At 43.2% G+C, this 27675-nt stretch overlaps 1 protein-coding gene across 2 annotated transcripts; it reads left to right on the top strand.

The window, feature by feature from the left end:
- On the top strand, positions 1 to 27675 carry LOC142664474 (potassium channel, subfamily K, member 16-like). Of its 2 annotated transcripts, none has more exons than XM_075843556.1 (6): positions 1 to 3023; positions 8625 to 9057; positions 20529 to 20649; positions 21421 to 21587; positions 24376 to 24550; positions 26546 to 27675. In XM_075843556.1, exons 2-6 carry the CDS (start codon positions 8863 to 8865, stop codon positions 26800 to 26802), a joined length of 915 nt encoding a protein of 304 aa, XP_075699671.1. In that variant the 5' UTR covers positions 1 to 3023; positions 8625 to 8862; the 3' UTR covers positions 26803 to 27675. The 2 variants fall into 2 exon arrangements, with proteins under 2 accessions (XP_075699671.1, XP_075699670.1); XM_075843555.1 differs by having other exon boundaries at positions 1 to 3114.

The raw sequence follows: 27675 nt of genomic DNA, 5'->3' as shown, positions 1-27675 counted from the left end.
TCTGCATTAGGCCTTAGGTTAAACATCTTCTGATCACTAATACTGTATATCGTAACCTGCACATAAAGTAGGACTAAAGTTTTACACGCTTTGCTGCTTTAGATTTTCATTGTACAATGTGTAGAGAATAATGTTTTACTGCACAATGCTAATAAGGCAGAATAAATAGTATCAGAAGTATAAAAAAATTACCTGCAATTATTAGGAAGTCTGTTTTCAGACTAGGCCAGATTCACACGAACGAGTGCAAACATTTACTACGTTCGTCTGAATAAGCGCTAAGGGTCCTTTTACACCGGCAGATTTACATGGAGCAATCATTGTACTGTATGGGAACGATCAGGATTGCTCGTCCCTATGCAGTTTTCATAATTATCGGCAGTAAATCCCGTTTACATGGGGAGATGTGATGGCGACGACGATTACTTCCGCATAAAAGATTCAATCAGCCGTCAAACGGCTCGTTTGTCGCTGGGCCCTTTTAGACATGACTATGATCGGAACAAGTGTTCCATTCCCTAGATCAGATGTCACCAACCTTTTGGACCTTGTGAGCCACATTCAACTTGGAGTGATGGTCTCGAGTCCCAATCCAGACATGAAGAAACATGTGGCGGAAGAAGTAAGTGGTACAAGTGGTATTGCATATTTTAGGTGGTACACACAGAAGAAAATATGTTATACCATCCAAATTGGCACGGTTCAGAGGGTTAGTATATATCTTCCATATTGTCAATTTGGAAATATTATTGCAGCCAATGCATATGGTCATATCTCCAGCTGCACAACTGGAAGTCACAAGCCACTGGTTGGGGACCAACCTCTAACCTAACCTAGCATAGCCTCTAAAGGATGGGGCTGTGGTGTCTTCTTGTAAGCTGTGCAGATGGCTTTTCGTCTACCCACCGCTTAAAACTAGGAATGACAATCTTAAAGGGTTTGATCATTTTCGTATAAATATATTTAATTCATCATATAATGTAAAGATGTAATGTTGACTAGTATACCTTTAATTTGAATTCTGTCAAATCCCTGCGATCTCCTGGTGCTGAACCCCCCTCTCTACTGGTAATGTGTTGCTTCTCATCCATGTGATGTCATGCCCGGGCGGGGGGGGGGTGTCACCTGTTTAAGAGTCCATTTCTCTATGCGCACTCCTGTCCCTTGGTTTTTACTGCGCATGTCACAAATCCCCTGTTTGGCGCATGCGCAGTAGATGCGTCTCAGTGCTGCCATCATTTACTTATAAGTTTACTATATTAAACTTTGTATATACACAATACTTGCACACCAAATTCCCTTCCCGGAGCATGCACAGCGAAAGAATTGCGTTTATACTAAAGTAAACTTCGTAAACGGCAATCAAACTGCACCAAAAAAAATGCTTCAAAAAACGCTAGCAGTTTTCAAATGTAACGTGTGTTTTTTATGGCGTTTTTAGTGACGTTTTTCATTTAGTGTCATTTTGTACATTCTTTTTTCTGGTGTTTTTGAAGACCTATAGAGAAGCTTATGGGAAAAACGCCTGAAAAAAAACGCCTTGCCCAGAGCATGCTGCGTTTAGAAAAAAACGCCACTGACCATAAAATTGCCTCAATAGCGCCACAAACCAAAACGCTGTTGTGTGTAGTGCAATATTTTACCATAGAAAAAAACACCATAAAAATGCCATTAAAAACTTCACGAAAAACACAGCAAAAAGCTGTATTTGAAACCACCCTTATGGGGGGGAACAGCTCCAGGAGATAGCAGGAATTCAGCAGAATTCAGAATAAAGGTATTTTAGTCATCATAACGCAGCATGCTCTGGGTATGGCGTTTTTTTCAGGTGTTTTTTTCCAATAGGCTTTTCTATAGGACTTAAAAAACGCCAGAAAAAAATGAATGTACAAAATGACACTAAGTTAAAAACGCTAGAAAAACACATGTTACATTTGAAAACTGCTAGCGTTTTTACATGCAGTTTAAAACGCCAGATATTTTCTGTGGGTGAAGGCCTGAAGGAAAGACATCCTTCTCTCTTTTGTATCCACTCTGGCTCAAAAAAGTGCCATAAAAACAGCATCTGTGATCCAGTTTTGGGGTAGGACCACACAGGGTTCAGACGCTGCATAAAAGTACATAGCATATCCGTCCTGGAAACCACAGGGAATTACGCCTGAAAAATTGCACCAAATTGTGGTTCCGTTTTTTGCGCGGCATGTCCGCGGCGGAAATAAGACTGCAATTTAAAAAAAAAAAAAAAAAGTTTATACTTACCACCCGGGCGTTGTCATGCCTTTGATTGGCTGCAGAAGTCACATGGGAGGAAATGTCATCCCAGTAGGACAGGCCGTGCTCAGAACAGAGAATCGTGTCGCTATGACCATGGCTGGGGGTAAGTGCAAGATTTTTTTTTATTAATTAGAAATAAAAAAAAGTTTTTTTCTTTTTTCTAAGGCTGGATTCACACGAGCGCGTGCCTTTTGCGCACGCAAAAAACGCGGCGTTTTGCCTGCGCAAAAGGCACTTGACAGCTCCGTGTGGCAGCATCATATGATGCACGGCTGCGTGGTTTTCGCGCAGCCTCTATTATGACACTCCATTTGGATGTTTGTAAACAGAAAAGCACGTGGTGCTTTTCTGTTTTCATTCATCCTTTTGACAGCTGTTGCGCGAATCACGCTGTTCGCACGGCCTGTAATCATGTTTTCAGTACGGGACAGTTGTCCGGCAGCGAGGCAGGGACTCCTAGCGTCGTACATAACTATGATGCTAGGAGCCCGGCTCCCTGAAGTGTGTTCGGGCCGGGACTTGCGGCCGAAATACGTCCGTCAATTATGGATGTAATGACCTCGTGTGAATCCAGCCTAACCAGTTTCCCCACAGTTTTTTTTTGTCTTCTTTCTCTTTGCAAATTTCATCTGGTTGAAGAAAGCCTCTGGCAGCTTCCCACAGGATCCAAGATTTGGCTGTTTTCGTTTGAGAATTTTGAACCATCGTCACTATTCGTAGTTTGGATGACGGAGGGCGTGCGCTTCTAAGTAAGAGACGCCGAAGCATAGAATGCCTGGAATTAATGTATCTGGCTATACCAGACAGTACCTGACGAGGAACCCGCATTGCTACTGGAAAGTAACTATGATGTTTGCCCTATTCCTTAGTTCATCTCTAATATGTGACACTAATTTTTATCTTCAGGAAAACCTAATTTATCAAAAAGTGGCTAACCCCTTTAAAGCTGGCCAAACACATAAGATAGCTGACTCTCCAGGGGAAACAGGGGATCGGCTGCGTATAAATCCACACACTTCTACCATCTTATTTTATCTGCAATATGTGCTTGAGATTTGTTCAAATCTCATTCACTTTGCTTCTGTTGTAAATGCCGTGAAATTTCCGCATAGAGCGTTTCCGCTACGTGGGGACCCAGGCTTCTAGGGAAGTGCATGTGGATAAGAGCAGTCAGAGATGAAGAATATCCCCTATTTGATGTAATGTAGAGTTTGTCAGCAGAGAGTAATTGCTATTTATGCAATTGTCCCCACAGTACTCATGGGTTTTGCAAATGAAACTTAGAAATGTGGACGTGGCTGGATTTTATAATCGCAAAAAATGTCTCCAATATTTAATGTTTCACATTTTTTTTAAATAAATGTATAAGTATTGCGATAATTGTGCAACTCGACACCCAAAGAAAACTGCTGGTACGTTCATCTTGCCGGATAATAGAATCCCCCTGAGCATGGTGGCTGTCAGAGTCCCTGCGAGTTAAAGCGTATCTCCACTTTAAGGGTATGTGCACACACATACTCAAAAACGTCTGAAAAAACGGAGCTGTTTTCAAGGGAAAACCGCTCCTGATTTTCAGAAGTTTTTTTAAGCCACTCGCGTTTTTAATGGCCGTTTTTGGAGCTGTTTTTCTATAGAGTTTATGAAAAACGGCTCCAAAAACGGCTGAAGAAGTGACATGCACTTCTTTTTCGTGGCCGTTTATTTCCACTGCCGTTTTGAAAAACAGCCGCGTAAAAAAACGCCCCGTCGGAACAGAACGCTGTTTTTCCCATTGAAATCAATGTGCAGATGTTTGGAGGCGTTCTGCTTCCGATTTTTCAGCCATTTTTCGGCCCTAAGTGAAAAACGATTATAGTGCAGAAATGTGATTTATAATGTTTTTTCGAAATCACTTTTATTAGCGATTTTGCGTCTAGCAGAATTACGGGCACGGTCGTGTGCATGGGGGTTTAGAGATTAGTTTATCCGGCAAGGTGACTTTGTACCAGCGTCACTTTTTTTCTGGTACTATTATTTTCCTTCTCATTTATTGTTTATCTACAACATTGTGCAAAGGCATCATTTAAAGATCAGCTGCACTTTCGCAAAACTTTGGATTTGACATAAAGACCTATCAGAAGTTTTGCTTGGTGGGAGTCTGAGTGCTGAGATCCCCATCATCGCTAAAAAAAATGCAGAAGCGCTAGGCTGAGCGCTCCTCCTCAGGCTAAGGACAGGCTCGTAGATGTTCTATGTGAGCCTGACGAGAGCTGATCACAGCCGTAGGTGCAGAGCGCTCAGTTGAGCTCTTCTGCACCTTCGTTTCCGCGACGGTGGGGGTCTCAGCACCTGGAATCCACCGATCAAAACTTCTGATATGTCTCTATCACATATCAAAAGTTTTGAGGAAATGCAGCTACTATTTAAGTTAATGTAATACTGCCACCTAGTGCTGGAGATGAATACAATTACACTTTTCACTAGTATCTGAAGATTTGTTCATATAAAGTTTATTTCATGATGTACTATTATTAGCAAAAAATGCTCTATTTAAGTTATGGAGAAATTAGACTGCAGTCCGCCCCACAACATGAATCATCCTACTCCAAGCAATCTCAGGGCATGTTTACACGGCGCTCAAAAAAGACGACCTGTAAATGTGTCAAATATACTAGCGTTTTTGTAAAGTCCTTTTAGGGTATGTTCACACGGCGGGGGTCCGTAACGGCTGAAATTACGGGGATGTTTCAGCCTGAAAACATCCCCGTAATTTCAGCCGTACCGGCATGTGCAGGCGCTTGAACGCCGCGTCAATTACGGCCGTAATTAGCGCTGCTATTCATTGGAGTCAATGAATAGCGGCTCCAATTACGGCCAAAGAAGTGACAGGTCACTTCTTCTACGCGGGCGTCTATTTACGCGCCGTCATTTGACAGCGGCGCGTAAATATACGCCTCGTGTGAACAGACAAACGTCTGCCCATTGCTTTCAATGGGCAGATGTTTGTCAGCGCTATTGAGGCGCTATTTTCGGGCGTAATTCGGGGCAAAAACGCCCGATTTACGTCCGTAAATAGGCCGTGTGAACATACCCTTAAAATGCAGGGTATTTTTCTATGCGTTTTGTGCGTGTTTTTTGGCACGTAATTAGGGGTCCCATTGACTATGAGAACATTTGGCATGTTTTCATTGCGTTTTACACGCCAAAGACTTGACGCTTTCTTTTACACAACGCGTAATTTAAATACGCTTGCATTTCAAACCGTGTTTTATGTACTAATGGTGCGCTTTCCCATTGATGTCAATGGGAAGCTTAATCAGCGTTTTTGTATGCATATATTTGCGCTAAAACGCGCCCAAAAAATTATCAAATACACAGCTTATCTCTCTCATTTATGGTCGCTTTCTTTATGCTCAGGTTAAAGGGGTTGTCCCAGTAATAAATGTTATTGCAAAATAAATTCAGCATTAAAAATTATTTAGTTTTGTAATTTACCTTGTTTCAAAAAAAATGCTACAGTTGCGAGATATTCCCTATACTTCATTACATTGCCGCCCCCTGGTGGTCAATCTCTATAGTAATGTGCACATCTTCCTACAGAGCTGAATGAGGGAGGACGCACACGTTTAGTTCCACTCTCTAACTGCCACCAGCCAATAGAAAATGCCTTCTCTGCTTGTCAGTAAAGAAGTGGAGAAGAAGCTTTTATTCAGAAACGCAGCTTGTAGTATGGATGGAGACTCACGCAGTAAGGGCTCGTCCACACGTAGCGGAATTGCTGCGTATTTTCCTGTCCGGAATTGCGGACGTAAAATACTCAGCAGAATACAGCCGCAGTAAAGTGGGTGAGATCTAACAAATCTGATCCACACGCTGCGTAAAAATTCAGACCAGAAATTGACCTGCGGTGCGTATTTTTCGTACTGCAGCATGTCAATTCCTGCTGTGGAAAGTGGAATGAATTACCGCATTTTTCAGAGGAGATGTCACCATCTCCCAGCATTGAGAAAAGCGCAGCAAAATGTGCACTATTTTTTCCAGTAAAAAACGCAGGAAATGGCACATTTTTTTCCGCAGCGGAATGTTTGATACTTTCAACGGAATTGCTGCAGAAAATCCGTTCCGTGTGGACAAGCCATAAGAAACACACAATAGAGGCAGCAGTTTGCACAGAGAGCCTGCATACAGCACTGCTTACATACAGCATTGAGCTCCCCCCTCTCCTGCTTATCCTCTCATTGTGTGTAAGCTGCAGGCTCTCCCTCTTCTTCACTTGTATAGGGCTGAGCTCACCCTCTAAAAAGACATGAGGGGCATTTGTAAAAAAAAGACATGATGGGCATTTGTAAAGCTCCTGGAGAGTGGGCAGAGGAAGTGAACAGAACCATCTACCCATACAAGCTGTGCCAGGAAGGGGCTTAATCAGAAAGGACACTACCGATGAGCTGCCTGTCAGAAGCAAATCTAGCAGAGCAATAGATGGGGAGACCTCTGGATCTATGTAAGATAAAGGCCTGGTTTTAGGTTTGTTAGAGAAAGATTGTCATGCACTATATTATTTATTTTTCTTTTTTATTAATTCTGGGACAGCCCCTTTTAAGGTGCTCTTCACATATCCTTTTGGCCTCCTGTTTGAGGTACACTTTGGGTGTATTTCAATACGTATACCTCTGACAACAGACTCCAACAGATGCCGCTGTATTGGTATACGGTGGCATATATTGCCCATAGGGTCCCATTGCAAAAAAACATATACCGTTCATACCATCCCAGTGTATGCTAAAAGGAAACGTATGCGCCGGATTAACGGAGTCCTAGGTATGTGTTCAATATTTGTAACAGGAGCTTTTACCAGTGCATACGCCGAACGTTGTACAAAAACGAAGGATGAACAGAGCCGAAAACTCTGTTCACATCTTGTCTTTTTACATTCAACATGCCCATAAGTCCTCATGCGCCCAGCGTATGCAAAGAGTGTCTTTTTGCCATACATTGGGCTGGCATGTGGCAGCTTAACTTTTCTGTCACTGTAGGGCACAGTAAAAAAAAGCATATACCGTGCTATATACCTCTTTTACAATGGGAGTCACTGGCCGATGTATGCTATACAGTGGCATACGATGGGGAAAAACGAGATGTGAACAGGGCCTAACTTGTAAAACTACTGAACAATAAATGGGCTCTGTTGCTGGAGACCACACTGAATATACTGTAACTATTTATTGTTCTTTTATTCTCCAAAGGGCAAAAAAAAAATCATTCAACAGTCATTCATTCGCAAAAGCGATTTCCTTTAACGAGCTTATGACATTGAAATAGGGGCTGGGTGTTGGTATCAAGCATCTACTTTGGCACCTCAATGTCTGTAGAAAGAGCCATTGTTAAATGCATAGGAGACTTCCTCTGGAAACTCTGGCCACAAATAAAACAAGAAGCTTATTGGCATTTTAAGATTTTTTTCCTTTGGCAACAATATTCGTACTTTAAGAGGTTGTCCGCTTTGGACAATACCTTTTGTGTTAGAATGGTCCCCCGGAATTAAGCGGTTTACAGCTTGTCCCACTGTTGGGAGCTTTGTTTTTTAATTTTATTTCTTGCAGCATTTAACGTTTTACAGCCTTCTCCCATTCAAGTGAGCGGGAGAAGACTGTAACACGGAACCGCCGCTACACGTATGTTGGCGTTTCACAATACGAGCAGTGACAGAAATTAGGCGTTAGTGCTCGAATGAGCTCAACGGCTTCTGCAAAGCAGCTGATTGCTGGGGGTCCTGGGAGTCGGACGTCCACCGTTCAGATATTGATGAAAATAGGCCATCAATTTCTTCTCACTGAAAAACCCCTTTAATAAGTAGCTTGCAATATAATAAAAGTTGTCTTGTTTAAAGCATTAGGCCCCATGCACACAAACGTGCTTTTGCGGCCGCAATTCCCCCGAAAACCCATGGGAGAATTGCGGCCCCATTCATTCCTATGGGGCCATGCACACGACTGTGGCTTCCACGGTCCGTGCATGGCCCCGGGACCTGGACCGCAGAAAGAAGGGGCAAGCCTTATTACGGCCGTGTTCTCATTGAAAATAATGGGCGTGGCCATGTGCACGGCCCGCGATTTTCGGGCGGCACACGGCTGACACTCCGTGGCCGGCCGAACCGAAAATCACGGCCGTGCACATGGCTACGGTCGTGTGCATGAAGCCTTATTCCTACAAGCACACACATACTATGACTGTAAATAAACAGCACTATGTCCATTTTTAGGGACAATTAATGCGAATACGCCCAATGATTACAAAACGCGTCCCTTGTTTCTATGAGTGCACGCTGTTTAAACATGTGGAATAATCATTGTCCTGTTTATATTTGCTTACAGGAAATGCAAACTGTGTCAGAATTCAAAGTACAAAGTTTCAGAGGGCCAATCTGTATATAGCTCCACCCTGACACACGTCAAGTCATTCTCTTCGTTCCTTGGCTATCCCCTGGGATGTACAGATTCCTCGATTTTTATTAATTTGAACTCCCAAGACTCACAAGGGCAGAAATAAGAACTGGGTTTCCTGTTTCTCACAGTCTGAGAACTGAGCTGGTGGCAAGAAAAGAGCTAAAGGATGTGTTCTGGGCTTATTAAAAGTGCCTTGTTAGCCGGTGGATTTTTTGTGTACCTCTTGGTAGGTGCAATGGTGTTTCAGATGTTGGAACAAGATAAAGAGACGTACGTAAAAATGAATACAGAGCGCCACAGGTTGGACTTTCTGAAGAACTACACTTGCCTTACAGAAGATGCCCTGAAACATCTCATTAATGTAAGCATATTTTAAAAGTAGACATTTGTTTTGCCCCAATCTGAACTTGACTTTAATGTATGTTAAATGTATTCTCTCAATGTAACTGCCTGTTAGCAAGGATCTGTCTTCCACTAGTTCTCTTGTAGTTTTTGCGTAGGAAGGATGGGGATGTTCTTCCACTAAAAGGTACTGTAGCCTTTCATTTTCAGCAATAGGGGGATTTAGAACAATGTCGGCTATTAGGCAAGACTAGCTTACTTTTTAATTTCTTAGAGGGGCAAAGTGCTAAATCATGACTCGGGATACTAATTTTGTATGTAGCTTTAAAGGAGTTCTCCGTTTTTGTTAGTTCCTTTGCTAGAAAAACATTAGTTACATACAAAGTAATTATTTTTTTCATTGATTAACAGACATGTACATAAGGTATAAATTACCAAATAGCATGATATCTAAAGTAATGGCATGCATGAGAAAATCCAACAATTGATTTCAATGGTGACAGATCCGGTGCCTGTAGTTTCTGTTTATCTTTGTTGTGCACCGGACCCGTCGTTTTGCCAGAGTCGACTACACTATTGCTTCCGGCAAAATGACGGGTCCGGTGCACAATAGAGACAAACGGACACCACAGGCACCAGATCCGTCACCATTGAAATCAATGGTGATGGAAATGGAGTGTCAATTTGTGTTTGTTCAGGGTCCCGTTCTGATGGAAAGCTCCGACAGAACGGGACACCAACACAGATGTGAACAGAGCCTTATGTATGATACAGTTACTGCAGAGTCTGAATGTGTTGACATGAGCACCATCATTCATCTAGAAGCGAGAAGAGGGCTCATTTGTCCATACTATAAGATGTAGCAGGTGAACAAGCACTAAATCGAGGGGGCCTTTGAGTGATTGTGCGCTCGATATCTACACCTTAGCAGGGCATCTCGTAGAGAGCTTTGCATAGTGACATATGCTGTGTAACTATTTGGTTTTACTTTGTTTTATTATACATTTTTTATTAAAAACATTTTTGGTGGTGTTTTTATTTTTTTATTTATTGTTTTATGTGACTGCCCATATAAAAAATATCTTGAACTATTCTAGTTTTTGCACTGGCCACTAGAGCTGTCACAATAGGCTGCCGCTTCCACTTTTCTGTCGGTCACTTGTCAGCTTTGCTGTATAGATTGGGATAATATGATCAGTCATCTCATTAGAATGTGGGCGAGTTATTAACATCTCTACTGTACTGATGGAAAGCAACACTATATACACAGGGCTCTGTATGCATCTCCTGTCACTCCCTGGGAATGGCGACTGCACTCCATAATTTCCTGGAGATTGTAATCTATGACATTCTCTGTCAATTTACTGTCCTTCAATTCAGCTGCCTTAAAGCGCGGCGCCCTGCTGTACTGTATATACAGAGAATACAGGAGGAACTGTGTACCTCCAATAAGGCCGGCCACAGGGAACATATAAGAAACAAATCTGCACTATTCCCCATATGCTGTAGGTTGTTTTTTTTAAATTTTTGCTGCAGTTTTTCACCACTGCAATGCAAAGGTTAAATCGGGCAAATCTAAAGTAAAATCTGCGGATTTGCTACAAGCATGGGACCTTATTCTCTGCTGCATCTAAACACACCCTTAACCCCTTCCCGACCGCTAACTGTCTTTTCACGATGGGTGGGGCAGGTCCCGAGTCTACAGTGAGGTCTTCTGGCATCGCTGCAGAAAGGCTTATGAGCGATCCTGGCCATTTAACCATTTGTTAGCCGCGGTCCACAACCACAGCATGATCAAAGGTGACTCCCCTCTTTGCTAGTGTCACCAGGTTTTCTGGTATTTACAGGACGGTAATAACTTGAAGAATTGATTTAACTGGTTATTTATCCTGAAATTGAAAGGGTATAAAAAATAAACAAGGCAACAAAATGCTGAAAATGACTTATTTATATATTCGCGCTGCAAAAAAAATAACAGAAATTGCACAATAATTTATTTCTACCCCCCAACCTGCGCAAAAAAACCCCCAGAACCAATTTCTTCCTCATAAAACATGGCCACATACAGTCACATCAATTAAAAAATAAAAAAGTTATGGCTGCTGAAAGGCAGAGAGGGAAAAATGGAAAAAACGCAGCTGGCCTTTAACCCCTTCCTGCCAGGGAGGGAAAGTAAGGAGTGGGCTCATGGCCTGAGCCCGCTACATAAGTTGAGCGTGTTGGCAGTATGTTACAGCCAACACTTCACTGCAATGAGCGCGATCCTGCTCCTTTAACCTCCGTAGATGCCACGGTCAATCGCGAGCGCGGCATCTACTCCATTAGGAGGAGGGGGCGGCCAACAGAAAATGTGCAGCAGAATCTCTAGAAAAACGTTGGTAAATCTGTCACAGATATCCGCACCAAATAGTGCGTTTTTTCCTGCTCTTATTGCTGTGGAAACGCTGCGTTTTATCTGCGGATGTAGAGTCCACATGTGGCCGATACACTGCGTAATAGCACACAGCGCATCCGCCCCGAGCGCCGCATGGATTTCCGGGCGAAAAAGCGCACCAAACTGTGGTGCAGTTTTTCGCCTGGAATGTCCGCTGCAAAAAACTGCAGCGCTTAGCCGGCAAGCTAGCAGACCAGCCTTCTGGGATGACTTCTCATCCCAGGAGATGGCTGCAGCCTGTGATTGGCTGTAGCAGCGGTCACATGAGATGAAGCGTTATCCCATGAGGATGAAACACAAACTTCTAGGTAAGTTTAATTAATTTTATTTTTTTCTAAGTTCCGTTTTTTTTCAGTGGGATCGCTGCAAAACGTGCCGCAAAAAACGGAACAACTATTTGATGCAGGATTTACATTTCCGTTGAATTCAATGGGGGAATCTCGCAACATATAAGCAGCGTTTACGTAAAGACAATTAACATGCGGCGGTATGAATTTCCGCACCACAGGTCAATTTCTGAGCGGTATTTTCGCAAAGTATTTACGCATTGTGGAATTTTCTGTTGTGGAAAATCAGCAGTATTTACACAACGTGTGAACTGGCCCGTAGTGTTAAGGCTGAATGCACACGATGCGTATTACGTGGGGTTTTGCCCGCGTATTTGCGTGTGGCAAAAACCGCAGCGTAATGCAGTACCAGCACAGTCAATGAGATTCCAGGGAATCTCATGTTCACGCTGCAGTATTTTTCGGGACATAAATTGACCCGCGGTGTGTATTTTCAAAACTGCGGCCTGTCAAATTATCTTGCGATTCCGCATGGGAATTCTATCCCTCTAGTTCAAAACCCGCAGCATGAAAACGCTGTGATTTACGGAGCAAAACTTAAAATCTGCACCGAAAACGCACTTTCGGGTGCGTTTGTTTGCTCCTACTTTCTTTCGGTTTCCTGCTGTTTTGCGCAATGTGTGCATTCAGCCAAACATTGGTTATAGCAAAGTATATGTGCACCTGCGGATTTCCAGCGGAAACACACCGCAGAACACTTTCCGCACAACTTTTGTGGGGGGTTTTCTGCAGCATGTGCGGATTTTTTCTAAATCTCATTCACTTTGCTGCTACTGTAAATGCTGACATTTCCGTTGCGGAAATTCTGCAGTGTTTACACTACGTGGGAACCTGGGTTTAGTGTACTTTATTTGCAGAACACTGGGAGATTCATTTTGAAACTAAGTTTTATTGGTATTCTCTAAAAGCGTAACGGTGTCAGATTCACTAAAACAAAAACGGCATCAAAGTGCTTTAAAAATATTTTCTCCATGAGCCTACTTCTACATCTATTTCTTCACTTCGGACTACTGACGGACATGAGCTGAGCTCTCTGCTCGCGTCCCTACACTTAAATCATTAGTATCAATGAGCTGGCTACGTAGATTGTGATTGAAAAACGAACAATCATTTGTTCAGCCTCCCTCTATTACATTCATATATTCTCTATTCCCATAGGGTATGTGGATAAGGGTTTGTCTAGAGCAGACAAATCCTTTAAAGGGAATATGCCCCCATGGTACAGGCTGCAGAATTTATGCCTGGAGCTGCCAAATCACAGTGGTATAAGGCTTCATTCACTTCTGCATCGAGGTTCCTTTCATGGGTTCTGTCGGACCTTTCCGTCAGGGGAACCCATGAACGGAAACCATAGTTTTCCGTTTGCATTACCGTTGATTTCAATGGTAACGCTTCCGTTGTTAACCGTTTCCGTTTGTCTCCTTTCTGTAATGTTTACGTTTTTTTGGTGGAATCAATAGTGTAGTCGACTAGGCTATTGATTCCGCCCAAAAAAATGGAAACCTCACAGAACAGAGTCAAACGGAAACCATTAGCAACGGAAGCGTTACCATTGAAATCAATGGTAATGCAAACGGAAAGCTATGGTTTCCATTCATGGATTCCACTGACTGACAGGTCTGACGGAATCCATGAACGGAACCTCGACGCAGATGTGAATGAAGCCTTAGCTGCATGATTACTGTTTTTAGCTTTTACCTCTGTGACAGATACTCTTTAAGGCTCTGTTCACATCTGTGATGTTGCTTCCGTTTTTTACAGAAGTCACAACACTGCCGTCCTACAATGGATATCAATGTCGCCATGATGGAATCCCGACGGGAGTTTATCCTGTTAAATCATATGAGATTTGTGACAGGCAAATCTAAACAGGGCCTATAGCAGTGTGTAAAGCATGAAATATATTTTAAGCACAGTAAAAACAATCCTCTTAGGGCTTATTCAGACGAACGGGATATACGTCCGTGCAACGCGTTGGTCCACTGTGTAAAAGTCACGACATGTCCGTTCTTTGAGCGTTTTTCGCGTATCACGCACCCATTGAAGTCAATGGGTGCGTGAAAACCACGCATGTCACACGGAAGCACTTCCGTGCAACCAGTGTGATTCGCGCAACAGCTGTCAAAAGGATGAATGAAAACAGAAAAGCACCACGTGCTTTTCTGTTTACAAACATCCAAATGGAGTGTCATAATGATGGCGGCTGCGCGAAAACCACACAGCCGCGCATCATACACTGATGACACACGGAGCTGTTATGTGCCTTTTGCGCAGGAAAAAAGCAGCTCGTGTGAATCCAGCCTTAGGCCCAGTTCACACAGAGTTTTTTTTACACAGAAACCGGGTCACAAAATGCCCCAAAAAACGGCTGAAAATGCCTCCCATTGATTTCAACGGGAGGCGGATGCGTTTTTTTTCCTGCGGAAAAAACGTCTCGCGGGAAAAAGAAGCGACATGCCCTATCTTCGGGCGTTTATGTCTCTGACCTCCCATTGACATCAATGGGAGGCAGAGAAAGCTTATTTCGCAGCGTTTTTGCCCGCGGCGCTCAATGGAAAATGGGGAAAAATCGCGGCAAACGGTGTGCAATTTTTGGCCAAATATGGCTATGTTCACACAGAGTTTTTTGATGTGGAAACCAAAGAAAACGTGCCAAAAATCGTCTGAAAAAGCAACCCATGGGAGGCTGAGGCGTTTTTTACCACGTGCGGGAAAAATAAGCGGCATGTCCTATCTTCGTGCGTTTACGTCTCTGACCTCCCATTGACATTAATGGGAGGCAGAGAAAGCGTTTTTCGCAGTGTTTTTTTGCCCGCGGCGCTCAATGGCCGCGGGTAAAAAAACATTGCGAAATATGTGGCAAACATGCTGCAGGCAAGTCAAAATCCGCCTCAAAATTTCAGAGGGAATTTTGAGGCAGATTTTTCTGCCTGCAAAAAAACTCTGTGTGAACATACCCTAACTCACTCACACACAGAGCAGAGAGTTGGGAATAGTTGAGTAGATGTTTGTTATGTACTTATTTTAACCCTCGTACTGAGCCGTCAGCACAGGGCCACTGGGCGGTTTCAGTATACGTCAGGTAGGCACACATATACAGGGGCGGATTAAGGGTACCATGGGCCCCGTGCAGTTCACAAAGTGTGCCCCCCCAACTCTGAAGACACTGTACCGCAGATTTCAGTTTAGGTGGCCACAGATCTGGCGCGGTTTTGAATTCGCTGTAGAAGCAGAATGAGTCATACAGAAGAGAAAACACAGAATACTTTGAGACGCCAAAGGGGTCAGGAGTTTTAAATTGTTAGTGGCTTCCGGGAAAAAAAATCTGCTGTGCGTAAATATAAAAAACCAGTCTCTGTTGTTTAACCCATGAGGGTATGTTCACACGGCAGCCTCCGTTACGGCTGAAATTACGGAGCTGTTTTCAGGAGAAAACAGCTCCGGTATTTCAGACGTAATGGCATGTTGAGGCGCTTTTCGCTGCGTCCATTACGGACGTAATTGCAGCTGTTTTTCCATGGAGTCAAGGGAAAACGGCTCCAATTACGTCTCAAGAAGTGACAGGCACTTCATTGACGCGGGCATCTTTTTACGCGCCGTCTTTTGACAGCGGCGCGTAAAAAAAATTACCATCGGCGCAGAACATTGTAAAACCCATTCAAATGAATGGGCAGATGTTTGCCGACGCTTTGGAGCCGTATTTTCGGACGTAATTCGAGGCTAAAACGCCCGAATTACGTCCGTAAATAGGTCGTGTGAACCCAGCCTGAAAGTCCAAGCCATTTTTGTTTTTTTCATTTTCACTCGCCGCCTTCCTAGAGCCATAACTTTTTTTATTTTTACGTCAATGGAGTGATGTGTGAAGGATTATTTTTTTGCGGGAGGAGTTGTAGCTTTTATTTCCACCATTTAAAGTACCATATAATGGGTGAATTAGAAAAAACTGATTCCTCCATGTGTTTTTTGGTTTAGTTTTTTACTGTATGTATATTTTTTACAGTGTATATATATCTTACCTTATCTTAAGGTAAAAGTAGATTTAACCCCTTCCCGCTTTGTCCACTTTTGACCTTCCTGAGAGAGCCTCATTTTTAAAATCTGACATGTTTCACTTTATGTGGTAATAACTTCGGAATGCTTTTACCTATCCAAGCGATTCTGATATTTTCTCGTGACACATTGGACTTTATGTTACTGGCAAAATTTGCTCGAAACATTCAGTATTTAATTGTGAAAACACCCAAATTTTGCGAAAAATTAGCATTTTTCTAAATTTAAATGTATCTGCTTGTAATACATAAATTGTTGCTAATTAACATGCCCCATATGTCTATGTCTTTAGATTGCCATCGTTTTTTGAACATTCTTTTATTTTTCTAGGACATTACAAGGCTTAGGACTTTAACAACAATTTCTCACATTTTCAAGAAAATTTCAAAAGGCTATATTTTCAGGGGCCAGTTCAGTTGTGAAGTTGCTTTGAGGGCCTTATATATTAAAAACAGCCAATAAGTCATCCCATTTTAAAAACTTCACCCCTTAAGGGTATGTTCACACGGCCTATTTACGGACGTAATTCGGGCGTTTTTGCCCCGAATTATGTCTGAAAATAGCGCCTCAATAGCGCTGACAAACATCTGCCCATTGAAAGCAATGGGCAGACGTTTGTCTGTTCACACGAGGCGTAATTTACGCGCCGCTGTCAAAAGACGGCGCGTAAATAGACGCCCGCGCCAAAGAAGTGACCTGTCACTTCTTTGGCCGTAATTGGAGCCGTTATTCATTGACTCCAATGAATACCAGCGCCAATTACGCCCGTAATTGACGCGGCGTTCAAGCGCCTGCACATGCCGTTACGGCTGATCTTACGGGGATGTTTTCAGGTTGAAACATCCCCGTCATTTCAGCCGTTACGGATGCCCTCGTGTGAACATACCCTAAAGTATTCAAAATAACATTTAGAAATTTTCTTAACCCTTTAGACGTTTCACAGGAATTAAAGCAAAGTAGAAGTGACATTTAAAAATGTAATTTTTTTTTGTAGAAATTCATTTTTTATCAATTTGTTTTTGTAACACAGAAAGTTTTACCAGAGAATCGCAACTCAATATTTATTGCCCAGATTCTGCAGTTTTTAGAAATATCCCACATATGACCCTTGTGTGCTACTGGACTGAAGCAGCGGCCTTAGAAGCAAAGGAGCATCTAGTGGATTTTGGGCCTTCTTTTTATTAGAATATTAGGTTTGAAGGGCTCTTGCAGTGCCAAAACAGTGAAAATCCCCCATATGTGACCCCAATTGGGAAGCTACCCCTCAATGAAATTATCTAGGGGTACAGTTAACATTTTGACCCCACAGGTTTATTTCAGAAAATATTGGAAGTATGCCGTGAAAATGACAATCTACAGGGTGGGCCATTTATATGGATACACCTAAATAAAATGGGAATGGTTGGTGATATTAACTCCCTGTTTGTGGCACATTAGTATATGGGAGGGGGAAACTTTTCAAGCTGGGTGTTGACCATTTTGAAGTTGGCCATTTTGTATCCAACTTTAGTTTTTTCAATGGGAAGAGGGTCATGTGACACATCAAACTTATCGAGAATATCACAAGAAAAACAATGGTGTGCTTGGTTTTAACGTTGCTTTATTCTTTCATGAGTTATTTACAAGTTTCTGACCACTTATAAAATGTGTTCAAAGTGCTGCCCATTGTGTTGGATTGTCAATGCAACCCTCTTCTCCCACTCTTCACACACTGATAGCAACACCGCAGAAGAAATGCTAGCACAGGCTTCCAGTATCCGTAGTTTCAGTTGCTGCACATCTCATATCTTCACAGCATAGACAATTGCCTTCAGATGACCCCAAAGATAAAAGTCTAAGGGGGTCAGATCGGGAGGCATTTCTTCTGCGGTGTTGCTATCAGTGTGTGAAGAGTGGGAGAAGAGGGTTGCATTGACAATCCAACACAATGGGCAGCATTTTGAACACATTTTATAAGTGGTCAGAAACTTGTAAATAACTCATGAAAGAATAAAGTAACGTTAAAACCAAGCACACCATAGTTTTTCTTGTGAAATTCTCGATAAGTTTGATGTGTCACATGACCCTCTTCCCATTGAAAAAACTAAAGTTGGATACAAAATGGCCGACTTCAAAATGTCCGCCATGGTCAACACCCAGCTTGAAAAGTTTCCCCCCTCCCATATACTAATGTGCCACAAACAGGAAGTTAATATCACCAACCATTCCCATTTTATTTAGGTGTATCCATATAAATGGCCCACCCTGTACATTCTTTCAAAGAAAATGTAGGTTTAGCTAATATTTTTTCTCATTTACAAAAGGACTAAAGGAGAAAAAGCACCACAACATTTGTAAAGCAATTTCTCCCGAGTAAAACAATATCCCATATGTGGTCATAAACGGTTGTTTGGACACATGGCAGGACTTAGAAGGGAAAGAGCGCATTTGGCTTTTGGTGTTCAAATTTAGCAGGAATGGTTTGCGGAGGCCATGTCACATTTGCAAAGCCCCTGAGGGGACAAAACCGAGAAATCGCCCAAAAATGTACTGCATTTAGGAAACTACACCCCTTGAAGAATTCATCTAGGGGTGTAGTGAGCATTTTGACCCCACAGGTGTTTCATAGATTTTATTAGACTTGGCCAGTAAAAATAAAAACAATCCCTTTTCTTCAATAAGATGTAGCTTTAGCTCACAATGTTTTATTTTCTCAACAAATAAAGGAAAAAAAGAACCCCAACATTTGTAAAGCAACTTCTCTGGAGTACAGCAATACCCCATATGTGGTCATAAACTGCTGTTTGGGCACACGGCAGGGCTCTGAAGGGAAGGAGCGGCATTTGGCTTTTGGTGTGCAGATTTTGCTGGATTAATTTCTGGGTGCTATGTCGCATTTGCAAAGCCCCTGTGGGACCAAAACAGTAGAAACCCCCCAGGACTGACCACCTTTTGGAAACTACACCCCTCAAGGTATTCAACTAGGTGTGCAGTGAGTATGTGAACCCCACAGGTGTTTTGCAGAAATTAGTGTACACTCGATGTTGCATAGTTAAATTGGGATTTTTTCCATAGATATGCCAATATGTGGTGCCCAGCTTGTGCCACCATAACAAGACAGCTCTCTAATTACTATGCTGTGTTTCCCGGTTTTAGAAACACCCTACATGTGGCCCTAAATTTTTGCCTGGACATTCAACCAGGCTTAGGGGTGAAAGAGTACCATGCGAAGTTGAGGCCTAATTTGGTGACTCACACAGTATTGGTTCACAATTGCAGAGGCTCTGATGTGAAATAATAGAAGAAACCCCTGAGAAGTGACCGCATTTTGGAAACCTCACCCCTCAAGGCATTTATTAAGGGGTGTAGTTAGCATTTTCACCCCACAGGTCTTTTCCATAAATGATTGAGCTGCGGATGGTGCAAAGCTATTTCAGTGTCAAATATGTCGTGCCCAGCTTGTGCCACTGGAGGCACGCACCCCAAAAATTGTTAAAAGGGTTCTCCCTGGTATGGTGATGACATATATGTGGAAGTAAACTGCTATTTGGGCACACTGTAGGGTTCAGAAGGGAGGGAGCGCCATTTGGCTTTTGGAGCGTGGGTTTTGCTTGGTAATAATTTTGTTTGGAGTTTTACTGGTATTTCAGTTTTGTAATGTGGCGGCACATGTAAGCTGGGAAGAGTATATCAGGGGCATAGTCAGGTGGTATAATAATGGGGTAAAATAATCCATAGATGTGTGTTACGCTGTGAAGAATCCTTTCTGCACAGGCCGTTGTCGCACTGATAAATGGTCCTTACTTATTCCCCTTTTGGTCCACACTCCGCACCTTCGCAGTTTGGGGAATTTTACTGGGAAAGTGTTGTCCTGGTATAATACGGGCACCCTCGCTTCCAGCAGATATGTTTGGGCCCTCCCCTTCCTGGTTCCCTAATTTTAGGGCCTTGATAAAGTGCCTCTAGAAACAGAAGAAATGTTCCCCTCTGGCCTGCACAAATGCATATTTTTTTATTTCCTGACTTATTGGAGCCTTAACTAATACAGTACTGGTCCGACACCAGGCAGCGTCATCCGGCGCAGTCGGCGCCGACTGTGTCATTGTTAAAGTATAATAGTTCCCATCTCACCAGCACTATAGTAATCAATTGTATCTGCGTCCTAAGGACGCAGATACAATTGGGTAAGAGGTCCAGCTTCATCCCGGTTCTCTGAACCGGCTGTAAATTTAACAATTGGTTTGGGAGAACCAGGGCAAACTGGGCGCCCTTTCAGCCTTGGGCCCTGGGCACATGCCCAGATTGCCCTCATTATAATCCGCACCTGCATATAGATCCGCTGCTTACTGACTCAATATGTCAGAGCCTTACATCAATTGGTGCCATACTAGCGGCTCAGTACGAGAATTAAAATAAGTGCATAAAAAAGGTTCTGAGAATATCTTCTTATGTATTTATATTGACTCTGGTGCTGAGCCTCTAGTGCCCCTCGCCTGAAGCAAGATATCAGTCTCGTGCGTATAAATACGCATGAGACTGATTTCAGGGCATGGACATGCCTTCACAGGTGTCAATGACAACTCTAGAGATTATTGCAACCTCTGCCATGCTTACTAAAAAAAAAAAAAAAATTAACTCAACAGGTTTTAATGCTAAAATGGAGGTTTCTTTCAAGAACAGGTTATTACAGATGCAGTTAAGCATGGGATAAACCCTTTATTAAATGGGACTTCAGAAAAGAGGACGAACTGGGATTTCAGCAGTGCCTTCTTTTTTGCTGGTACCGTCGTAACCACCATTGGTAAGCTCTGTATCTATTATATATATATATTTATTATATATCACTTATATAATATTAGCACTCTATCTTTTGTAGTATTTTTTAATACTTCTAGGGACAGATTTGTCAATGCCTTGTTGTTTAAAAAGTGGATTGAAAGGATTGTGGAGCGTGCCAAATTGATCAAAATAGAGGCAAAAAATGTTTTCTACACTATCGTAATACAGCAGCTTATCAGAATCCATATTGCAGGCACCCATATCGCTCCCTCTTTTCTACTGAGCTAAACTTAAGGCCCTTTTTACACAGGCCTATAAGTGGCCGGTGCAGCGAGCGCCGATCACCGAGACATCGTTGATTGGTATTCGTTCGCTCCTGTCACTCAAAGCTATGGATGGGGACTCCATAGTTACTCCGATCACTCGTCCCCATACATTATTATCATGTCGGCAGCGCGTCTCCCTGTTTACACAGGGAGATGAGCTGCCGACAACGATAATATTTCACTTTTTAAAAAAAAAGATACGACCAGCAGATGATTGAGCATTTGCTCGTTCATCTGCTGATCGCTGCCCTGTTTACACAAGGCAATTATCGGCAATGAACCTTCTGTGAACGCTCATCTGCCTGATAATCGTCCAGTGTAAAGCACCCCTTAGATCACTACATGTCCACAACACATTGCGATTGTAATACAGATGCCAGAATGTGGCTGTATTAAGGCCACGTGAAACCTGCTCTTCCTTTTATACTGTGTATAATAAATGTGATTCAAATTTTTTTTAATTTTAGGATATGGAACAATTTCACCCAGAACAGCAGGTGGACAGATCTTCTGCGTGATTTATGCTTTATTTGGAATCCCGCTGAATGTCATTGTTCTTGGCCAGGTTGGCAAACTTCTGTCCCGGTGGTGTGAAAGTCTTGGAAAATGTCTGCTTAAGAAGGGAATGGGAAAGGTAACAACTAAGTTTACCCTCGCCTTTACAAATCATGTTTACAGAATCTCCAGGAAGTTGTCTGCAGGGTCCTCACACTGAATATCTGCTTTGGATGTCCCTTGGCATGGTGGTAAACATTGTGGGCAGTTGAGATATTGTTCCATTCACAACCGTTCTTGAGGCAGAAGGAAAGCTAAAGCAGCTGTTTAGTGCAAAGACTATATATATATATATATATATATATATATATATACAAAACACCATATAAAGTATATCTTGTTCTGTTTACCTCGCGGTATGTAAACACGCTCGGCGTATGTACCGGGAGAGCTCCGGCGCATCTGCCAAACGTTATCTTATGCCCCAATGCACTCAACGGAGAACCCACTCCAAACCCAGCTGGCTCATGTATATCAAGTGGGCAAGCCAGTGAGACCGCTCTATTCTCCCCTTCCTGACTATGACGTATAGTTACGTCAAATGTCTGGAAGGGGTTAAAAGGTCTGTGATTATGATTGATGATAAAAATAGTAATACAAATTATTGATGGTAGCAGTGTAAGGGCCTGTTCACATCACCGTTCGCTTTCCGTTTCGGGGTTCCATCAATGGTGACGGAAACATCGCTAATGGTTTCCGTTTGTCACTGTTCCAGCAGGTTTCCGTTTTTCAGACGGAATCAAATAGCTATTGATTCCATTGTTAAAACGGAAACCTGCCGGAATGGTGACGAACGGAAACCATTAGCGATGTTTCCGTCACCATTGATATCAATGGTGACTGAAACGGAAGCTGTGGTTTCAGTTTCACTATCCGTTGCGGGGTTCATCCGACGGAAACCTCAGACGGAACCCCGGAACGGAAAGCGAACGGTGATGTGAACAGGTCCTTAGGGTGCGTTCACATATATCAGTTGTATCAGCATCGTTTTTTTTTGTCCATCAAGTGATTACAACTGATGCAAAAACTGATGCAAAAATGTATCAGTTGCCATCAGGCTTTTTCACGATTTTTAATACAAAACCTTCAGTTATCGTTAGTTGTCATCAGTTTTTACCATCCGTTTTTAACATCAGTTTTTACCACAATGGTCCACAAAATGGTAGTCTAGGCTCTGAAAATATGCCCCTCTATATAGTGCCACACCCCCCCTTAGATAATATCACTGTGCCCTCTGCATATAGTGCCACACTCCCCTGTATATATTGCCACACATCCCATTGAAAAGAGTGCCACACATGCCCCTGTATATAATGCCATAGTACCACCTGTAGATAATGTCACACAGCCCCTTGTATATACGCCACACAGCATCCCCTGTAGATGGCGCCACACAAACACCCGTGTAGATAATGCTGCAGTGCCCTTTGTATATAATGCCACAGTACCCCCTGTGTATAATGCCACAGTACCCCCTGTGTATGCCACAGTACCCCATGTGCATACTGCCACAGTACCCCCTGTGTATAATGCCACAGTATCCCCTGTAGATGGTGTCATACAGCGCCCCCTGTAGATGGTGCCACATAGCGCTACCCCACTGTATATAGTGCTACCCCCCTTCCCCTGTAGATAGCACCACTGAAGTTCCCTCTAGCAGAGGAATCCCCGGCCGGAGCATTGCGGACGCTGTGGCCGGGGATTCCCTCTCGGAGGACCCCCTGACGCCACTGTCCATATATGAGCGGAGCTCCCTCTGCTCCTCCGCTTTGAACTCATTCTGAAGCAGGGACCTGATCATTCCCTGCTTCAGTATTAAGTTCAACTGTGTCTGCATCCTGAGGACGCAAACACAGTTGACAGCGCGACATACCCCCGGCCGCACGGAGTCCGGGACTGTCCCGCTGAATCCGGGACGGGTAGGAGCTTAGTCACCAGGGTCTCCGTCTGGATCGGAATCCCTGGCAATGCTATGACCGGGGATGTCACTCCTAGCTCACACCTACCTTCCCGCCGGGTGCTGCCGGAAGGTGGATGCAGCAGCACCCGGCGTTCATCCGGCCACAATTAAAATAGATAGGATACGGCGCCGGACCACCCTGGCAGCCGGAACCAAAAACACTGCAGGTAACGTTTTTGGATCCGGCTCCCAGGGAGGTCTGGCGCCGTACAGCTCCACAACTGATGTCCCCTGTGCCAGAACAGATCCCATAGAAAGCTATGGGATCCGTTCTAGCATCAGTTTGCCTCCGGATTTTCTTCAACACGCCATAGGTAAACTGAAGCGGACGCCGGACATATGTGAACAGCCCCTCCACTGTGTTATCCATGAAAGACAAGTCATTGAAAACCTACAGGATCTGAGGAAAATATTTGAGGCTCAGTGTTTCGTTTTTACAAGGGTAATTGCATAAATAATAACTAATTACTAATAAGCAATGACTAAAAGGGTTATCAGGTCTTTAGTAAATAATTTTTAGTAAGCTACAGTGATAATGAAAAAAATACCTTAAATTAATCTACATTGGGGAGATTTATCGCAAATAGTGCAAAGGAAAAGAGAAGTGAATAAGGTTTATAACCAAGGTCTTTTGGAAAATTAAAGCAGAAACCTAATTGAATGCAATTGATTAATTTCTCCAATTTCACTTTACACTAATTTTGAAAATCTCCCCAATAGTGATATAGGTTTGCACCATTTTGTTTTACTTTATGCAGGGTTGGCCAAAACATAGCAAAGTAGCCCAGTGGAACAGCTCTCCCCCTTTCCCTCGGTTTTCCATCTTTTATTATAGTTTGCTATACTACAACTTTTTCCATATATCTTTTACTTATGTACAAGCCTTTTAATATTTTCTTTATTTTAGAAAAAAGCAAAGATCTTGACGATAATATTTTTCCTGGTGACTGGAGTCATTGTGTTTTTGGGAATACCACCATTGGTCTTTAGAGCGACTGAAGAGTGGACATACAGAGAAGGAGTGTACTATGCCTTTATTTCCTTAAGCACTATTGGCTTTGGTGATTATGTTGTAGGATCTGGTATGTGTAATGAGTTGTTTTTTTTACTGTTTACTTTTTTTTCTTGTGCATGATTTTATTACCTTTTGAGGGGTTGTCCAGTTTAGTAAACCCATTTTTATATACCCTATTTGGAAATTCTGCGTTAGTAGCGGGAGTCGTCTGTTCAGGATCCTCAGCTCTTGGCCAGAGGGGATGGCGGTTACAGAGAACGTCTCTCGCTCTAGAGGAACTTTCCTGTCCTGCATTACACAGACAACACATTAATATGAATGGGCACTGTGTAATACTTTATTTCCCCTGTGGTGGTGCTGCAGGGAAATCTAACACTTTTTGCTAGGTTTCCCTACAGATTACAGCTGATCTCTGAGGTTTCCAACAGGAAGAGACTTTGCCATCATGTTATTGTCAAGAGACCATTCTAACAAGTAGGGATTATCCAAAAGATACCCCTTTAAATACTGATATACTTATTTGTGCTGTTATGAAAAAAATACATTGTTGGCAGTGGCGTAACTACCGCCGTAGCAGCCGTAGCGACTGCTACGGGGCCCGCGGCATGAGGGGGCCCGTGTCGCCCGCCTGCACGGGCCCCCACCATGGCCGCAGGCTCCGCTAGCAGCCGCTATGACTGCTACAGCGGGACGCCACTGAACACTATGGCAGAGCAGGGAGGTATCTCCCCGCTCTGCCATTAAACAAAAGACATGTATCCCCTCTCCACAGGACAGGGGATACATGTGTGATCGCTGGCAGCGATAGGGAGAAAGACCCCTGAAGTTCTTCATCACAAACCTCGGACTTCCGGGGGGGCACGCTGTATGGCGTTCCCTGCAGGGGGGGGCACGTTGTATGGCGTTCCCTGCAGGGGGGGCGCTGTATGGCGTTCCCTGCAGGGGGGGGCTGTATGGCGTTCCCTACAGGGGGGGCTGTATGGCGTTCCCTACAGGGGGGGCGTTAGCGCCATACAGCCCCCTCTGTAGATAACGCCATACAGTCTCCCTGTACATAACGCCACACAGCCCCCCTGTAGATAACGCCACACAGCCCCCCCTGTAGATAACGCCACACAGTCCCCCCTGTAGATAACGCCATACAGTCCCCCTCTGTAGATAACGCCATACAGTCCCCCTCTGTAGATAACGCCATACAGTCTACAGGGGGCGCTGTATGGCGTTATTTACAGGGGGGACTGTATGGCGTTATCTACAGGGGGGGCTGTAAAAAAGGGGGGGGAGTTGTGTGACACCCAGGGGAGGGGGGGCCCTAGTCAAAAGTTTGCTATGGGGCCCAGTCATTCATAGTTACGCCCCTGATTGTTGGCTAATATTACATGCACATTTTCCGTAAATATGCACTTGCTTATGCCATCTGTGTGTTTTGTCCTTCTTGCTGGGCAGAGGTACAGTAGACAAAATGCAACTAGACAATGCTGACATTCACTGAGTTATAGAACTCTGTGGCGAGTAGACATCTAAAGCACCTATTCTCCCTTTGTCTACGTATTTCTATAGGCTGTGTAATTGAACTTAAAGGGTTATTCCTGTCTCAGACCTTTATGGCATATCCACGGCTCTGGGACCCACAACTATATCGAGAATGGGGGTTAGCAACGCTTGCTCGGCTGTTTGCGTAACTCCCATAGAATAAAACGCAGAGAGCCGCGTGCATGCGTTGCCACCTCTCCACGTAGTACCCGCCTAGAAAAGGTGTCCATCTCACCAGGTGGGACAGAGGTTGGGTGACATCCATTCTCTATATAGGTGTGGCACCCGGAGTTGGGACCCATATCTGTCAGACATTTATGGCATATCCTGTGACTATGCAATTCATTTTTGAGTTGGGAATAACCAATGGATGACTTTTGCTGATTTTTAAAGGGAGTAGAAAGGAGCTGAGTGCACATCTGTCCCTGCTATATTCTCAAATGATCAAATAAGTACACATTCATTATACAATTTATCACTTAAATCACAGTAGTGAATTGTTTAACTAAGTGGGTATTTTTATTTTTAGGTCCCAAGGGCACTCATCCGTTTTATGGATACCGAATCTTGGTGTACTTTTGGATAATTTTTGGCCTTGCATGGCTTTCGCTACTTATAAACCTACTGACTTCACTTTTAAAAGATACAGAAAAGAAAATAGAACAAGATCTCCACAAAAAAAGAAAACACAGAAAAGGAGAAAGTAACCAAGAAGTGGCCATGGAACCATTGACCTCCTTAGAGCAAGGAACAAATACAAAGAAATCTCCTGATAATATTAACTAGTTAAAGTGTCCTTGACCTGAATAGGGAAAATCTTGAAGACAACCCATCTGCATATGTCCTATTACGGTATATGGACGTCATAAAGTGGGGTCCCACCTCTATGAACCAAAACAGAGAGCCGCTCTGTAAGAGGACTCCATCCATCCATGTATTAAATGGACTGCCAAATTTCTGTATGGCCACCATGTAACACTACAGGAACAAAAACAAAGGAACCTCCTGATTATATTAATTAGGTCCTTGACATCAGTAGGGAAAGACATCTTAAAGGGGACAACGCCTGTAAATATGCCCTGTAAGGGTCTATGGATCTTAGAGACTGAAGTCCCCTGCCCGGAAAACCCCCTCTATGAGTTATATGAGCCCCGTAGCACATTAAAAAGGAAGCATTTCTCCTGCTGCATGCCCATGGCTGTAGCTGCAACCTCATGGCAACTTTAGGTCTTTTTAAGTAGCCAAATTTATATAAGGGTTATAGGTACATTTTTATCCCAGGAGTCATCACCGGCTTTTGCTTTCAGAAGCTTCACGGACAGGCAATCGTTGACATAGTTTGCAAGGAAACGTGTTGTTTAGGGCTCATGCACACGGAACCATGTTGTATTAACCCATACTGTATCTTCGTACGTCTCCAATATTATTTTGAAGTTCTTTTACTCACAGATTAATACAGAACGTTCCATTACAATCCGTATTAGGCTTGATTCACTCATGCAGTTTTTGATGCTGTTTCTTTAGTCCTTACATTATACCTTTCCTTCCATTATACCTTTCCGTCCATTATACCTTTCCTTCCATTATAGCTACTCCCAGTTTTGTCTAAAAAAAATAGCAAAAAAATATATATCATAAACGCCTAAAATTGTGTGTATG

This window comes from Rhinoderma darwinii, chromosome 12, assembly GCF_050947455.1.
Source record: "Rhinoderma darwinii isolate aRhiDar2 chromosome 12, aRhiDar2.hap1, whole genome shotgun sequence".
In the NCBI taxonomy this organism is placed as follows: Eukaryota; Metazoa; Chordata; class Amphibia; order Anura; family Rhinodermatidae; genus Rhinoderma; species Rhinoderma darwinii.
The sequence above is the reverse complement of the archived record's forward strand: the minus strand, read 5'-3'. Positions and strand labels throughout refer to the sequence as shown.